Source organism: Ranitomeya imitator, chromosome 1 (genome assembly GCF_032444005.1).
Source record: "Ranitomeya imitator isolate aRanImi1 chromosome 1, aRanImi1.pri, whole genome shotgun sequence".
In the NCBI taxonomy this organism is placed as follows: Eukaryota; Metazoa; Chordata; class Amphibia; order Anura; family Dendrobatidae; genus Ranitomeya; species Ranitomeya imitator.
This window is the reverse complement of record NC_091282.1, coordinates 627308621-627327605: the sequence shown is the minus strand read 5'-3', so window position 1 is coordinate 627327605 and position 18985 is coordinate 627308621. Positions and strand designations below refer to the sequence as shown.

The 18985-nt window shown below is 44.4% G+C and overlaps 1 protein-coding gene across 1 annotated transcript in view; it reads left to right on the top strand.

Annotated features, from left to right (window-relative positions):
* Nucleotides 1-18705, top strand: part of LOC138637660 (olfactory receptor 10AG1-like) — a 40297-nt gene extending 21592 nt beyond the window's left edge. Inside the window, exon 3 of the mRNA XM_069726528.1 lies at nucleotides 17702-18705. Within this exon, the coding sequence (XP_069582629.1) occupies nucleotides 17702-18691 (990 nt within the window). The 3' untranslated portion in view covers nucleotides 18692-18705. The remainder of the gene's footprint in view (nucleotides 1-17701) is intronic.
* Nucleotides 18706-18985: the final 280 nt, after the last annotated feature.

Genomic DNA, 18985 nt, shown 5'->3' with positions numbered 1-18985 from the left:
GGAGCTGGCGTCTGCAGCCGAGAAAGAGGGAAGCCTTGATGACAGTCAGTCATTGTCTGCTCAGGGAACTCTCCTGGACGAGGTGGCGGATGACGAGGAGGAGGAGGATGATGGGGATGAATATTTATGGGAGGAGGATGCTTCTCAAGGGGCAATAGAAACTGGTGGTGTTGCAAGGTCAGGTACAGGGTTTTTGCGGGACACAAGTGATGTTGATTTGCAAGAAAGTGCTCCTCAACCCAGAACAAGCAGTGAATTGACACCTGGAACATTGGCCCACATGGCTGAGTATGCCTTGCGTATCCTAGAAAGGGACCCCGCATTATCAAAATGATGACCAATGACTAGTGTTGAGCATTCCGATACAGCAAATATCAGCCGATACCCGATACTTGCAGTATCGGAATTCCGATACCGAGTCCTGATATTTTTGTGATATCGGAAATTGGAATCGGAGTGTGCGGTGCGTATGGTTCCATGGGTCTGCAAGCGTCCGCCTCCGTTCCTGAGAAAGTAGTGAGTGAAGGACCTTCGATGACGTCGCGGTCAGGTGAGCGGTCATGTGAGCGGTCATCTAAGGTCCTTCACTCTCTGCAATTCTCAGGAACGGAGGCGGACGCTTGCAGCCCTGACAGCCAGGGTTCGTCGGAGGGGTGAGTATAGCCATGTTTTTTATTTTTATTCTTTATTTTTTACATTAATATGGATCCCAGGGCCTGAAGGAGAGTTTCCTCTCCTCCAGACCCTTGGAACCATACAGGATACATTCCGATATTTGTGTCCCATTGACTTGTATTGGTATCGGGTATCGGTATCGGCGAGATCCGATATTTTGCCGGTATCGGCCGATACCATCCGATACCGATACTTTCAAATATCGGAAGGTATCGCTCAACACTACCGATGACGATTACTGGTTGGCCTGCCTCCTGGATCGACAATATAAAGGAAAATTACAAAATATCATGCCACATGAGAAACTTAAGCAAATATTGGCTACCAAACAAGCAACTCTTGTAGACCGTTTTGGTTCAGGCATTCCCAGCACACAGCGGCGGTGATGGTTCTCACACGAGCCGTAGGGGGCAAAATGGCAGAGGTGTTAGAGGTGCACAAATCCGAAGTGGCATTGGACAGAGGGGTTTTAAGACCAGGTTGTGGAGTGATTTTGCAATGACCGCTGACACAACAGGTAGTGCTGCATCGATTCAAAGTGACAGGAGACAGCATTTGTCCAGTATGGCTATGAACTGCTTCTCCCTTATTGATGTTCTCCCTCACAGGTCATTCCCCTTTGATTACTGGGCATCTAAAATAGACACCTGGCCTGAATTGGCAGAATATGCATTACAGGAGCTCGCTTGCCCTGCTTCTAGTGTGCTATCAGAAAGAGTCTTCAGTGCTGCTGGTTCAATACTGACCGAAAAAAGGACTCGTCTAGCTACCCAGAATGTTGATGATCTAACCTTCATTAAAATGAACCAATCATGGATTTCAAATTATTTTGCCCTACCTTTTCCTGCTGACACGTAGCTTGCCTGAAAATTGTCTTGCTTTTGGCCTCCTCATACTGACTTCTCCAATTCCTCCATTTGCAGCTGCTGAATGTCCACCATAGGCCATTTTTATACCTCCCTAAATGGGCTGACTCCCCCCACAGGGCCATGGTCACCACCTGGCGCAAGCACCCATGCGAGTGCCGTTTGCCTGGACAGTGGGTGCGCCCATTCTTGGGCGACGGCACTGGCACAGGGTCCCTCATAGTACAATGAAGTGTCTCTGATGGTGGTGGTGCACAACCAATGTCAGACACACCGTCGTAATATGAGGGGTCCTGTGCCAGTACCGCCGCCCACGAGAGTGTGTTCCCCCCAGCTCGAACAGTGCTCTACCACTTGCAATACTTACCTCTTCCTGCTCCACCACTGTGTGATCTGTGCTGTTAAATCCTACAATGGCACTGCCAATACAAATTTGTTGAAATGATAAATGATTGATCAAAATGGAGGCCAGGGCCCCTGTATATTTTAACTGTTAATACTTTGCACCTACTACCACTGTCTGCTACTCAGCAGAGGAGCCCACCCCTGTACCTACCTATGCCTTTAGCCTACTTTTGTATTTGGGCCTGCTAACCGTGTCTGCGCCACTCATTACAGTTGTCCTCCACTGAACAAAGCTAGGTTGCCTGTTTAGTCCTGTTACCAATTTTGAACTGCTTCCTACATTTGTATTTGGGTCTACTAACCCTGTCTGCACCACTCATTATAGTTGTCCTCCACTGAACAAAGCAATGCCGCCTGTTTAGTCCTGTTACCAATTTTGAACTGCATTTAGCCTACTTAATTATTTGGACCTATATCTGTGTTTCCTCCTCATCCTGCCCATTGCCCAGCCACTGCTAGATGAGTTTGCTGGTACATTGACCCAGACCACTACATTCCCCTTGCACTCTACACAGCCTGAATCTGACCCTGCTGAAAGTCAGGTTCCTCTTCCCGCATACTATACGACCTTACACCGGGACAAAGAGGAAGGAGCAGATGAAAGTGCAGGTTCCTTCATCAGTTAGGGGGCATACTCATTGGCGAAGTCACTGGCACAGGGCCCCTCATAGTGCGCAAAAAAATGTCTCTGCCAGTGGGAGGCGCCACCCGCCATCAAACACACTACCGTAATATGAGGGGCCCTGTGCCAGTGCCAAGTGCCAACGAGTGGGCCCCCCATGCTTGCTCAGGATCACAGCACTTGCAAAGTTGAAATACTTACCTCTCCCTGCCTCACCGCCATGACGTATTCCGCGTTTCCTGGGCCCACGAAAATCTTGAGCCAGCCCTACCCCCACACAACTTTAGACAAATGACCCCCTGTTTTCAATGCCTAACTATTATTGTAAAGTAAATTAAGATTGACAAGCTTAAGAAATAAGAATTGATGTTTTTGGCATTAAAATGGGCAGTGTAGGGGTTTTCCTGTCCTCCACTCACTGCCGACTTTGATTCCCCATTGACTTGCATTGTGTTTCCTGTTTCAGTCGGCCCCTGACTTTTCGCAATAATCGTCCGATTTCACCCGACCCGACTTTTGACAAAGTCAAAAGCGAAACTCGACTCAAACCTGAAAAAGTAAAAGTCGCTCAACCCTATTTATGAACAATTTTTTGGCAGATATTTAGCCCACTTTATTATTTGGGCATACTAACTATGTCTGCCACTCATTACAGTTTTCCTCCACTGAACAAAGCAATGCCGCCTGTTTAGTCCTGTTACCAATTTTGAACTGCATTTAGCCTACTTTATTATTTGGGCCTACTAACTGTGTCTGCACCAATCACTACAGTTTTCCTCCACTGAACAAAGCAATGCCGCCTGTTTAGTCCTGTTACCAATTTTGAACTGCATTTAGCCTACTTTATTATTTGGGCCTACTAACTGTGTCTGCACCAATCACTACAGTTTTCCTCCACTGAACAAAGCAATGCCGCCTGTTTAGTCCTGTTACCAATTTTGAACTGCATTTATCCTACTTTATTATTTTGGCCTATATCTGTGTTTCCTCTTCATCTTGCCCATTGCCCAGCCACTGCTAGATGAGTCTGCTGGTACATTGACCCAGACCACTACATTCCCCTTGCACTCTACACAGCCAGAATCTGACCCTGCTGATAGTCAGGTTCCCCTTCCCGCATACTATACCACATTACACAGGGACAAAGAGGAAGGTGCAGATGAAGGTGCAGGTTCCTTCATCAGGTGGGGGGAGGAATACTCGTTGGCGACATCACTGGCACAGGGCCCCTCATAGTACGCAAAAGTGTCTCTGCCAGTGGGAGGCGCCACCCGCCGTCAAACACACCGCCGTAATATGAGGGGCCCTGTGCCAGTGCCAACGAGTGGCCCCCCTGCTTGCTCAGGATTACAGCTCTTGCAAAGTTGAAATACTTACCTCTCCCTGCTCCACCGCCATGACGTATTCTGCGTTTCCTGGGCCCATGAAAATCTTGAACCAGCCCTACCCCCCACAACTTTAGCCAAATGAGCCCCAGTTTTCAATGCCTAACTATTATTATAAAGTAAATTAAGATTGACAAGCTTAAGTAATAAGAATTGATGTTTTTGGCATTAAAATGGGCACTGTAGGTGTTTTCCTGTCCTCCACTCACTGCCGACTTTGATTCCCCATTGACTTGCATTGGGTTTTGAGTTTCATTCGGCCCCCGACTTTTCGCAATAATCGGCCGATTTCACCCGACCCGACTTTTGACCAAGTCGGGTTTCGCAAAATCTGACTCAATCTGAAAAAAGTAAAAGTCGCTCAACTCTACTCTGGAGATATTGATGCCACTTTAGTGGTATCCACCCTTAATGTTGGGAAATGTTTGGACTCTAAGTTGGGTTTCCTTCATGTGTTTTACCTGTAGCAGTAGGACTCACAGACCAGCAGGTCTGCACTTACTTTCAGTCAGTGACCTGTGTTACCATACTTATATTTTTTAAACAGTAGTAGTCTACGAAGCTGATATTTATGAGGAGGAGGAAAAGCCCTGTCCAGGCCCTGTTACATGCATCCATGCTGCACTATTATACAATTTGTATTCTGGGTCAATTGATGCCACTTTTCCTAGTGTCTGCCCCTAATTTAAGCTGTTTGGGAGGTTGTTTGGTCCCCCTTTTTGGGATTCGGGTATGTTCGATGAAATGTTGGCGAACATCGGGACTTTCTCCAAACTGAACTGAACCTTGAAAAGTTCACTCATCTGTGAAAGCAGAAGCATCAATCACCAGAAATACATAACTAGAACCCTCATAAGTAGTGTTGAGCATTCCGATACTGCAAGTATCGGGTATCGGCCGATATTTGCGGTATCGGAATTCCGATACCGAGTTTTTTGCAATATCGGGAATTGGCAATGGGATGAAGATTCACATATAAAATAAAGAATAAAAATAAAAAATATTGATATACTCACCCTCGGACGCGCCCTGATTGTAACCGCTGCAACCGCCATGCTTCCCTTCCTAAGAATGAGCGTGTGAAGGACCTGCGATGACGTCGCGGCATGTGATTGGTCATGTGAGCGGTCACATGAGCGGTCACGCGACCAATCACAAGCCGCGACGTCATCGAAGGTCCTAAACCCGCTCATTCTTAGGAAGGGAAGCATGGCGGTTGAAGCGGTTACAACCAGGGCGCGACCGAGGGTGAGTATAGCCATATTTTTTATTTTTATTCTTTATTTTACACATGAATATGTATCCCAGGGCCTGAAGGAGAGTTTCCTCTCCTTCAGACCATGGGAACCATACAGGATACATTCCGATATTTGTGTCCCATTGACTTGTATTGGTATTGGATATCGGTATTTTTCGGATATCGGCCGATACAATCCGATACCGATACTTTCAAATATCGGAAGCTATCATTCAAAACTACTCATAAGTACAGAAATACATAATCAGAACCAGCAGTAGGAGAGAAGTTCATCATCAGAGCAATCAGCAGTAGAGAAATACATCCATATAACCCCCATCAGTACAGAAATACAGCACCAAAACCCTCATCAATACAGGAATATATCAAAAAAGTAATAGCACTACAGGAAATCATTACCAGGACCACATTAGTACAGGAACATATCACCAGAACCACCATCAGCAAATGGAACTTCTATTGTAATGTCAGATCAGACCCAAATACATTTGCATTGCATGAACCTGTAACTTTTAGTACGTCCTGTTAAGTTGGCGGTTTGCACAAAAAAAAATAAAAAAAAATAAAGTGCAATCGCAACCAAGGGCCCACTGTGCAGAGATGTTAAAGGGAACCTGTCACCCCGAAAATCGCAGGTGAGGTAAGCCCACCGGCATCAGGGGCTTATCTGCAGCATTCTGTAATGCTGTAGATAAGCCCCCGATGTTACCTGAAAAAGGAGAAAAAGACGTTATATTATACTCACCCAGGGGCGGTCCCGCTGCTGGTCAGGTCAGATGGGTGTCTCCGGTCCGCTGCGGCGCCTCCTATCTTCATTACAAGACGTCCTCTTCTGATCTTCAGCCACGGCTCCGGCGCAGGCGTACTTTGCTCTGCCCTGTTGAGGGCAGACAAAGTACTGCAGTGCGCAGGCGCCGGGCCTCTGACTTTTCCGGCGCCTGCGCACTGCAGTACTATCCTCTGCCCTCAAGCGCAGCGGCTGAGCCAGAATGGGAGACCGCAGAGGCAGATAAGGCTTGGTTTCTATCCCGACCTGCAGGAGAATAAAGTCACCTAACACTTCCTTTACAATGATAAGGAGATAATGGGAGTTGTTGCTAAGAATCATCAAAGGAATGCAGACCATACAGGAATCACAGTACTTTTGAGAATTATTCAGTGTCACAAATAAACATTTACATCAAGGCACATTATAGATAATGTTGTCTCTGATTAGAGTCGTTCTCTTTCTTTTCTTGTTCAAATGCAATGTTGATATTTCACAGCCCATCTCTGTAAACGTCTCCGGTATTGTGCAGCACATCCCCACACGATAACTCTAATAATAGCAGTGTCATTTATTATTGTTCCTGAATAAAAATATCTGCCCTATTCTATGCTTCTGAATAAAAGACTGATCCTCACTGTGTTCCCTGCACCAAATATATCCCACATACTGTCCCTCTTATGGTACATGACCTCCACACTGACCTTTCCTTTCCACATTTGGTGTCTTCTTCACACTGTCCTCTCACTCTATGTCCTGATATTATGCCCAATCTCTATGCGGTGCATCCTCATCATACTTTACCTCCTCAACATACTGCTCCTTCTTGTTGCCTCACACTGTCCTCACATGCTGCTCCCTTTCCATTGTGCCCCCTCAACACTACCCAGTCTCTATTTTATGCCCCCAAACATTTTTCTCATTCCATACTGTCTCCTCACACTATTTCCCTCAATTGTCTCCTGACACATCCCCTAGCTGCCCAATACTGTATCCTCTCTCATCCCCCTCACTCCTCATGCTGTGCCCGCATACATTCCCCATTTATCATATTGTTTCCATATCAGTCCTGCCCCTTCATTCTGTGTCCTCAAATTTTACCCCCTCGCTCCCCATACTATCGTCAAATTTCTCAACCCCTTGCTCCCCATACTGTGTCCACACCTTCCCCCTCTCTCCCCATATGGTGTCTTTACCCATTCCCTTTCACTACTATGTACTCAAATTTAATAACCTCGCTTCCCATATTGTCTACACCCATCCATCCTCCTCACTACCCATAGTGTCTTCAAATTTCTCTCTCCGTTGACTCCCTATAATGTATCCACATACACTTCCCCCTGGCTCCCCATACTGTGCCTGCACCCATCTCCCCTCACTCCCCATACTGCGTTGGTATCTATTCCCCCACCCTCTCTCACCATACTGTGTACTCAAGTTTATTCCCTACTTCTCCTAACTACAATAAATATTCTTTGTTCCATGGGAGCACTTACCACACCAAACATCTGCTGACTATTGACAACAGCAGTGTGATCACATGACTTGATCAAGCTGCTAACCTAACTCAGAACTGCCGGCGAGCTGGGCTTCAATAGAACTACCGCCTGAAAGACACAAGTACAACTGATCATTGGGAACCGGCGCACTGCACCATCTCTGCGCTCACTGTCTGCTTGACAGTCAGCCCTGAAAACAGCCTACACTATCGGAGGCAGAGAAATGTAGCAGCCAAGGAGACATATTAGACTGCCACATAAGGTGGCCGGACAAAGTCTACCTGCCGGCTGTCCATGGGAAAAGCCTCTCGTTGACCACCTACATATGTCCTTGTCCATTGGTGAGCTGAATATCTTAAACAGTATATCTTTCTTCATGTAGGAGGATCCTATAGTTTTATAATTAAGTCAAGATCTCCATAATGATCCATAATGTTTTGCTCAAAATTATATAATACCAAAACAGTTACAAGTTTAACAATGAACTTGATTTTTTCATTCTCGTTATCCTTTAAACCTTCTGAACATTTAGTTATTCCTTTTTTTTTCAGTGAACTGCGTTTCTATAATAAGGTCAACTGTTAAAACCCCTTCCCGACCTTTGATGCCACTTAGGCGTCATGAAAGTCGGTGCCAATCCAACCTGTGACGCCTATGTGGCGTCCCTGCTGATCGGGTGAAAGGGTTAACTCCAATTTCACCTGATCTGCCGGGACAGGGGGAGTGGTACTTCAGCCCAGGAGGGGTGGCTTCACCCCCCCATGGCTACGATCGCTCTGATTGGTAGTTTCACTTTCAACAGCCAATCAGAGCGATTTGTAATATTTCACCTAAAAAACTGGTGAAATATTACAATCCAGCCATGGCCGATACTGCAATATCATCGGCCATGGCTGGAAACACTGATGTGCCACCCCCCACCGCTACCGATCTCCTCCCTGGTCCTCCGTCCAGTGCTCCGCTCCCCTCCGTCCTCCTGTCTGCTCCCCCGTCCTCCTGCCCGCTCCCCCCATGCTCCGAGGCCACCCGCAATCCTCCGATCCACCCCCCCATGCTCAGATCTCCCCCCTTATACTTACCAGGCCTCCCGGTGTCCATCTGTCTTCTTCATGGGCGCCGCCATCTTCCAAAATGGCGGGATTTTATTGATCAAAATAAAAGAAAAATAGTAAATGACACCCCCCCCCCCTTTATCACCCCCATAGGTAGCTACAATAATAAAATAAAGAAAATATTTTTTTTTCTTTTTCCACTAGGGTTAGGGTTAGAACTATGGTTAGGGTTAGGTCTAGGGTTAGGGTTAAGACTAGGGTTAGGGCTAAGGTTAGGGTATGTACACACGGTGCGGATTTGGCTGCGGATCTGCAGCGGATTGGCCGCAGATCCGCAGCGGATTGGCCGCTGCGAATTCGTAGCAGTTTTCCATCAGGTTTACAGCACCATGTAAACCTATGGAAAACAAAATCCGCTGTGCCCATGGTGCGGAAAATACCATGTGGAAATGCTGCGTTGTATTTTCCGCAGCATGTCAATTTTGTGTGGATTCTGCAGAGTTTTACACCTGTTCCTCAATAGGAATCCGCAGGTGAAATCTGCACAAAAAAACAATGGAAATTCGCTGTAAATCCACAGGTAAAACGCAGTGCCTTTTACCTGCGGATTTTTCAAAAATCGTGTGGAAAAATCTCACACGAATCCGCAACGTGGGCACATAGCCTTAGAGTTAGGGTTGGAATTAGGGCTAGGGTTGGAAATAGGGTTAAGATAAGGCTTGTGGTTAGGGTTATGGATAGGGTTAGGGGTGTGTTGGGGTTAAAGTTGTGGTTAGGGTTGGGATTAGGGTTAGGGTTGGGATTAGGGTTAGGGTTGGGATTAGGGTTACGTGTTATGATGCGGTGGTCTAGGAGCAACATGGAACGAGCTCTGAAGGATATGGTAACTGTACTGACCGCAGTCCCTAAGCTTAACACAACACTAGAAGTAGCCGTGGAATGCTCCTAACTCTCCCTAGGCATCTCATCACAGCCTAAGAGCTAACTACCCCTAAAGAAAGAAGCAGGAAAACTATCTTGCCCCAGAGAAAATCCCCAAAGGATAGATTAGCCCTCCACAAATAATGACTGTGAGTGGAGAGGGAAAAGACATGCACAGAATGAAACCAGGATGAGCACAGGAGGCCAGCCTAGCTAAATAGATAGGACAGGATGGAATACTGTGCGGTCAGTATAAAACACTACAAAAATCCACGCAGAGTTTACAAAAAAATCTCCACACCTGACTAAAGGTGTGGAGGGCAAATCTGCCTCCCAGAGCTTCCAACAAGACAGAATAAATTCACACTGATAAGCTGGACAAACATAGAAAGCACAGAATGGATAAGTCCACAATCTATGGACAGAAAAGAGCAAGCAAAAACTTAGCTTAGCTGGACTGGTCAGGATAACAGGGAACTCCAAAGAGATGTTAATCCAACCAGGAACCATTTACAAGTGGCACTGGCTGAAGAAAGAGCCAGACTTAAATAGCCAAGCAGAAGAGACGATAAGTGGAGGCAGCTGATGACAGCTAACTCCAAGGAGCAGCCATACCACTAGAAACCACAAGAGGGAGCCCAAGAGCAGAACTCACAAAAGTGCCACTTACAACCACCGGAGGGAGCCCAAGAGCGGAATTCACAACAGTACCCCCCCCCCTTGAGGAGGGGTCACCGAACCCTCACCAGAGCCCCCAGGCCGATAAGGATGAGCCAAGTGAAAAGCACGAACCAAATCGGTGGCATGGACATCGGAGGCAACAACCCAAGAATTATCCTCCTGGCCATAACCCTTCCACTTGACAAGATACTGAAGCCTCCGCCTCGAAAAACGAGAATCCAAAATCTTCTCAACCTCATATTCCAACTCTCCCTCAACCAACACCGGGGCAGGAGGGTCAACCGAGGGAACAACGGGCACCACTTATCTCTGCAACAAAGATCTATGGAAAACATTATGAATGGCAAAAGAGGCAGGAAGAGCCAAACGAAAAGACACCGGATTAATAATTTCAGAAATTTTATAAGGACCAATAAACCAAGGCTTAAACTTAGGAGAAGAAACCTTCATAGGAACATGACGAGAAGACAACCAAACTAAATCCCCCACACGAAGCCGGGGACCAACACACCGACGGCGGTTAGCAAAACGTTGAGCCCTTTCCTGAGACAATGTCAAATTGTCCACCACATGAGTCCAAATCTGCTGCAGCCTGTCCACCACAGAATTAACACCAGGACAATCAGAAGGCTCAACCTGCCCAGAAGAAAAACGAGGATGAAAACCAAAATTACAAAAGAAAGGTGAAACCAAAGTAGCTGAACTAGCCCAATTATTAAGGGCAAACTCGGCCAAAGGCAAGAAAGACACCCAATCATCCTGATCAGCAGACACAAAGCATCTCAAATAGGTCTCCAAGGTCTGATTAGTTCGCTCAGTTTGGCCATTAGTCTGAGGATGCACAAAAGGCCCAAAAAAATCTAGAGACAAACTGAGAACCTCTGTTAGACACAATATTCTTCGGAATACCATGCAAACGAACCACATGCTGAAAAAATAATGGAACCAGATCTGAGGAGGAAGGCAACTTAGGCAAAGGTACCAGATGGACCATTTTAGAGAACCGGTCACAAACAACCCAGATAACAGACATCTTCTGGGAAATAGGAAGATCCGAAATAAAATCCATAGAAATATGCGTCCACGGCCTCTCAGGGACCAGCAAAGGCAAAAGCAACCCACTAGCGTGGGAACAGCAAGGCTTGGCCCGGGCGCAAGTCCCACAGGACTGCACAAAAGCACGGACATCGCGTGACAAGGAAGGCCACCAAAAGGACCTAGCAACCAAATCTCTGGTACCAAAAATCCCAGGATGACCAGCCAACACTGAACAATGAACTCAGAAATCACCTTACTTGTCCATCTATCAGGAACAAACAGCTTCCCCACTGGACAGCGGTCAGGCCTATCAGCCTGAAATTCCTGAAGCACCCGCCGCAAATCAGGGGAGATAGCAGAAAGAATCACCCCCTCCTTAAGAATGCCAACCGGCTCAAGGACTCCAGGAGAATCAGGCGAAAAACTCCTAGAGAGGGCGTCAGCCTTAACATTCTTAGATCCCGGAAGATACGAGACCACAAAATCAAAACGGGAGAAAAACAGGGACCATCGAGCCTGTCTAGGATTCAGCCGCTTGGCCGACTCGAGGTAAATCAGATTCTTATGATCGGTCAGGACCACAACACGGTGTTTAGCTCCCTCAAGCCAATGTCGCCACTCCTCAAACGCCCACTTCATAGCCAACAACTCCCGATTGCCGACATCATAATTGCGTTCTGCAGGTAAAAACTTTCTGGAAAAAAAAGCACACGGTTTCATCAAAGAACCATCAGACTCCCTCTGAGACAAAATGGCCCCTGCCCCAATCTCAGAAGCGTCGACCTCAACCTGAAAAGGAAGAGAAACATCCGGTTGACGCAACACAGGGGCAGAAGTAAATCGGCGTTTAAGCTCCTGAAAGGCCTCAACAGCCGCAGAGGACCAATTCGTCACATCAGCGCCTTTCTTTGTCAAATCAGTAAGGGGCTTAACCACACTGGAAAAGTTGGCAATGAAACGGCGATAGAAATTAGCAAAGCCCAAAAATTTTTGAAGACACTTCACAGATGTGGGTTGGATCCAGTCATGAATAGCTTGGACCTTAACAGGATCCATTTCTATAGATTAGGGAGAAAAAATAAAACCCAAAAAAGAGACCTTCTGAACTCCGAATAGGCACTTAGACCCCTTCACAAATAAAGCATTATCACGAAGGATCTGGAACACCATCCTGACCTGCTTCACATGAGACTCCCAATCATCGGAAAAAATCAAAATATCATCCAAATATACGACCATGAATTTATCAAGATAATTGCGGAAAATATCATGCATGAAAGACTGGAACACAGATGGAGCATTAGAGAGCCCAAATGGCATCACAAGGTATTCAAAATGGCCTTCGGGCGTATTAAATGCAGTTTTCCATTCGTCACCCTGTTTAATACGAACAAGATTATATGCCCCTCGGAGGTCAATCTTAGTAAACCAACTAGCCCCCTTAATCTGAGCAAACAAATCAGTAAGCAAAGGCAAGGGGTATTGGAATTTGACCGTGATCTTATTAAGAAGACGATAATCAATACAGGGTCTCAAGGAGCCATCCTTCTTAGCAACAAAAAAGAACCCCGCTTCCAATGGTGACGAAGAAGACCGAATATGCCCTTTCTCCAAAGATTCCTTAACATAGCTCCGCATGGCGGCATGCTCTGGCACAGACAGATTGAAAAGTCGGCCCTTAGGGAACTTACAACCAGGAATCAAGTCAATAGCACAATCACAGTCCCTATGTGGAGGAAGGGAACTGGACTTGGGCTCATCAAATACATCCTGGAAATCCGACAAAAACTCAGGGACCTCAGAAGAGGGGGAAGAGGAAATTGACATCAAAGGAACGTCACCATGTACTCCTCAACAACCCCAACTAGTCACCGACATAGTTTTCCAATCCAGCACCGGATTATGTCCCTGCAACCATGGAAATCCCAGCACAACAACATCATGCAGGTTATGCAACACCAGAAAACGGCAATCTTCCTGATGTGCAGGAGCCATGTACATAGTCATCTGTGTCCAGTACTGAGGTTTATCCTTGGCCAAGGGTGTAGCATCAATGCCCCTCAAAGGAATAGGGCTCTGCAAAGGCTGCAAGGGAAAAACACAGCGCCTGGCGAATTCTAAGTCCATTAAGTTCAGGGCAGCGCCTGAATCCACAAATGCCATGACAGAAAAGGACGACAATGAGCAAATCAAGGTCACAGATAAGAGAAATTTAGGCTGTATAGTACTAATGGTAACAGACCTAGCGACTCTCTTAGTACACTTAGGGCAATCAGAGATAACATGAGCCGAATCACCACAGTAAAAGCACAGCCTATTCTGACGTCTGAATTCCTGCCGTTCTATTCTAGTCAAAATCCTATCACATTGCATAGGTTCAGGACTTGGCTCAGAGGATACTGCCATATGGTGCACAGCTTTGCGCTCGCGCAGACGCCGATCAATCTGAATGGCTAGAGACATAGATTTGCTCAAACCGGCAGGCGTAGGAAAGCCCACCATAACATCTTTAAGGGCTTCAGAAAGACCTTTTCTGAAAATAGCAGCCAGAGCCACTTCATTCCATTTAGTGAGCACAGACCATTTTCTAAATTTCTGGCAGTATAACTCTGCTGCTTCCTGACCTTGACACAAGGCCAACAGGGTTTTTTCTGCATGATCCACAGAATTAGGTTTGTCATACAATAATCCGAGCGCTTGAAAAAATGCATCTACATTCAATAATGCCGGATCCCCTGTTTCAAGAGAAAAAGCCCAGTCTTGAGGGTCACCATGCAGCATGGATATGATGATTTTTCCTTGCTGAATGGGATCACCAGAAGAACGGGGTTTCAAAGCAAAAAACAATTTGCAGTTATTTTTAAAGTTCAAAAACTTGGATCTGTCCCCAAAAAACAAATCAGGAGTAGGAATTCTGGGCTCTAAAGCCGGAGTCTGGACAACATAGTCCTGCATACTCTGTACTCTTGCAGCAAGTTGATCCACACGAGAAAACAAACCCTGAACATCCATGCCAAAGCATATATCCTGAACCACCCAGATATCAAGAGGGAAAAAAAAAGACAAACCAAAGCACAGAAAAAAAAATGGTTCAGAACTTTCTTTTCCTTCTTTTGAGATGCATTTAATTCATTTTTGGCCACTTGTACTGTTATGATATGGTGGTCTAGGAGCAACATGGAATGAGCTCTGAAGGACGTGGTAACTGTAATGACCGCAGTCCCTAAGCTTAACACAACACTAGAAGTAGCCGTGGAATGCTCCTAACTCTCCCTAGGCATCTCGTTACAGCCTAAGAGCTAACTACCCCTAAAGAAAGAAGCAGGAAAACTATCTTGCCCCAGAGAAAATCCCCAAAGGATAGATTAGCCCCCCACAAATAATGACTGTGAGTGGAAAGGGAAAAGACATACACAGAATGAAACCAGGATGTGCACAGGAGGCCAGTCTAGCTAAATAGATAGGACAGGATGGAATACTGTGCGGTCAGTATAAAACACTACAAAAATCCACGCAGAGTTTACAAAAAAATCTCCACACCTGACTAAAGTTGCAAATCTGCCTCCCAGAGCTTCCAGCAAGACAGAATAAATTCACACTGATAAGCTGGACAAACATAGAAAGCACAGAATGGATAAGTCCACAATCTATGGACAGAAAAGAGCAAGCAAAAACTTAGCTTAGCTGAACTGGTCAGGATAACAGGGAACTCCAAAGAGATGTGAATCCAACCAGGAACCATTTACAAGTGGCACTGGCTGAAGAAAGAGCCAGACATAAATAGCCGAGCAGAAGAGATGATAAGTGGAGGCAGCTGATGACAGCTAACTCCAAGGAGCAGCCATACCACTAGAAATCACAAGAGGGAGCCCAAGAGCAGAACTCACAAAAGTGCCACTTACAACCACCGGAGGGAGCCCAAGAGCAGAATTCACAACAGTTACGGGTGTGTTGGGGTTAGGGTTGTGGTTAGGGGTGTGTTTCGGTTAGGGTTGTGATTAGGGTTATGGCTACAGTTGGGGTAAGGATTAGGGATGTGTTGGGGTTAGTGTTGAAGTTAGAATTGAGAGGTTTCCACTGTTTAGGCACATCAGGGGTCTCCAAACGCAACATGGCACCACCATTGATTCCAGCCAATCTTGAGTTCAAAAAGTCAAATGGTGCTCCTTCCCTTCCGAGCCCCGATGTGCACCCAAACAGTGGTTTACCCCCACATATGGGGTACCAGCGTACTCAGGACAAACTGGGCAACAACTATTGGGGTCCAATTTCACCTGTTATCCTTACAAAAATAAAAAATTGCTTGCTAAAACATAATTTCTGAGGAAAGAAAAAATATTTTTTATTTTTATGGCTCTGCGTTATACACTTCTGTGAAGCACTTGGGGGTTGAAAGTGCTCACCACACATCTAGATAAGTTCCTTGGGGGGTCTAGTTTCTAAAACGGGGTCACATGTGGGGAGTTTCCACTGTTTAGGCACATCAGGGGCTCTGCAAACACAACGTGATGCCCGCAGACCATTCCATCAAAGTCTGCATTTCCAAAGTCACTACTTCCCTTCCGAGCCCCGACGTGTGCCCAAACAGTGGTTTACCCCCACATATGGGGCATCAGCGTACTCAGGACAAACTGGACAACGACTTTTGGGGTCCAATTTCTCCTGTTACTCTTGTGAAAATAAAAAATTGCAGGCTAAAAAATAATTTTTGAGGAAAGAAAAATGTTTTTTTTTATTTTCATGGCTCTGCGTTATAAACTTCTATGAAGCACTTGGGGGTTTAAATTGGTCACCACACATCTAGATTAGTTCCATGGGAGGTCTAGTTTCCAAAATGGGGTCACATGTGGGGGAGCTCTAATGTTTAGGCACTCAGGGGCTCTCCAAATGCGACATGGTGTCTGCTAACGATTAGAGCTAATTTTTCATTCAAAAAGTCAAATGGCACTTCTTCCCTTCCGAGCCCTGACACGTGCCCAAACAGTGGTTTACCCCCACAAGTGAGGTATCCGTGTACTCAGGAGAAATTGCCCAATAAATTTTAGGATCCATTTTATCCTATTGCCCATGTGAAAATGAAAAAATTGAGGCTAAATTAAAGTTTTTGTGAAAAAAAGTACTTTTTAATTTTTACGGATCAATTTGTGAAGCACCTGGGGGTTCAAGGTGCTCACTATGCATCTAGATAAGCTCCTTCGGGGGTCTAGTTTCCAAAATGGGGTCAATTGTGGGGAAGCTCCAATGTTTAGGCACACAGGAGCTCTCCAAACGCGACATGGAGTCCGCTAAAGATTGGAGCCAATTTTTCATTGAAAAAGTCAAATGGCGCTCCTTCCCTTCAGAGCCCTGTCGTGCGCCCAGACAGTGGTTCCCCCCCATATATGAGGTATTTGCGTACTCAGGACAAATTGTACAATAATGTTTGGGGTCTAGTTTCTCTTTTTACCCTTGGGAAAATAAAAAAATTGTTGCTAAAACATAATTTTTGTGACTAAAATGTTAAATGTTTATTTTTTCCTTTCATGTTGCTTCTGCTGCTGTGAAGTACCTGAAGGGTTAATAAACTTCTTGAATGTGGTTTTGAGTACCTTGAGAGGTGCAGTTTTTAGAATGGTGTCACTTTGGGGTATTTTCAGCCATACAGACCCCCTTCAAACTGACTTCAAATGTGAGGTGGTCCCTAAAAAAAATGGTTTTGTAAATTTTGAGGTAAAAATGAGAAATCGCTGGTCAAATTTTAACCCTTATAAATTCCTAGCAAAAAAAAATTTTGTTTAAAAAATTGTGCTGATGTAAAGTAGACATGTGGGAAATGTGATTTATTAACTATTTTGTGTCACATAACTCTCTGGTTTAACAGAATAAAAATTCAAAATTTGAAAATTGCAAAATTTTCAAAATTTTAGCCAAATTTCCATTTTTTTCACAAACAAAACACAAAAATTATTGACCTTTATTTACCACTTAGATGAATCCCAATATGTCACGAAAAAACTGTCTCAGAACCGTTAAGATCCGTTGAAGCGTTCCCGAGTTATTACCTCATAAATGGACACTGGTCAGAATTGCAAAAAACAGCCAGGTCATTAAGGTTAAAATAGGCTGGGTCATGAAGGGGTTAATATAATTTTTGAGGTAATTGTTATATGATTCTAATTTTATCAAGATGTATGACTCCTGTAGAAAAAAACAGTGACACCTTCCACATTTTCAGTAGTACAATATAAACGTCCAAAACTTCATTGACATCAGAGGATCAATGGATCTACATTGCTTTTCCAATGAATTTTCTAGTTTAAACTGTTTTTTTAAAGGGAATCTGTCACCAGATTCATGCTTCCTAAATCACGGGCAGCACAAATCAGACACTGACTGTGTGATTGCAGCCGCCATTGTGGCATTTTGGAGCATACATAGCCAGGCTCTGATTCACCTGGCCAGTAATTGTTTCAGCATTAATTTAGAGACATATTTAAAAGATATTGTCGATATTTTGCCTTGTTTTACTATTTTTACTTCTTGTTTTTTCCTAGTTTTCTGTACTTTACAAACTCCATGACTTCAATACGACGAAAGTAACAGAATTCATTCTTCTGGCCTTTGCCGATTTACACAATCTACAGATTTTACTTTTTGTATTTGTTCTTTTGACATTTTTATCTTGTGTTGTGGGGAACAGTGTCATACTTGTCTTAGTAAGATATGAGCGCTCACTTCATACTCCAATGTATTTTTTTATTGGCACCTTTGCTCTTTTGGAAATAATGTTTGTATCTGTCATCATTCCTAAACTTCTAGCTACTTTAATAGAAGCAAACCGGAAGATATCATTTATTGGATGCTTTACCCAGTTGTATGCATTTGGTTCTCTGGGAGTAGCAGAATGTTATCTTCTGGTGGTTATGGCTTTTGATCGGGATTTAGCCATTAACAAACCTTTGCATTATTGCAGGATAATGAACAATGCTTTATGTATTGAACTTGCAATTGTCCCTTGGATTATTGGATGCATCATCATCTCTATACCTACAATAATGACTGTTGAATTGGATTTTTGTGGACCAAATGAAATCAACCATTTCTTATGTGATTTTGCTCCATTGCAAAATCTAGCATGTTCTAATCCTATGATCAGCAATCTTGTCACAAGTTTAGTAGCTGCAATTGGAAGCACTGTTCCATTCATGAGTATTTTAGGATTTTACATCCACATCATTGTCCTTATCTCAAAAATTAAAAGCACTAGAGGCAAGAAGAAAGCCTTCTCCACTTGCTCATCTCACTTCACTGTAGCCTGCTTGTTCTATGGCTCGACCAGTATAGTATATGTTAAGCCCAAGGGCAGTCAACATGACAAATTCCTTGCCCTCTTATACACAGTCATTATACCTTTCTTAAATCCATTTATTTATACCTTAAAGAACAAGGATGTCAAAACAGCTCTAAAAAATACAAGACTAGTAAGGGTCCTTGGTCAGATTAGGAATAGGGACCATCACCAAGACCATTGTAGATATTCATAAATGGAAGCATGAACAAAGAGGAAATGTCGAATAAATTATAAAATAGTACAAAAGTTGAATTTTGACTCTTGCCACTGGGTTAGTCAGTCAACCAACACAAAAGCAATTACATTTAGAAAAAGTACCGTAAATAAATAATTAGAGGCTCAAGTAAAATGTCATATTTCTGTATATATTGTATTTTTAACAAAAATCCAGTTTTAATAGTTTGCAAATTGAAAAAACAGCTACTGGTTCTCAAAAAACTTGTATAAAAAATAGAATAATGAAACCCTTTTTATGTATAAAGAGAGT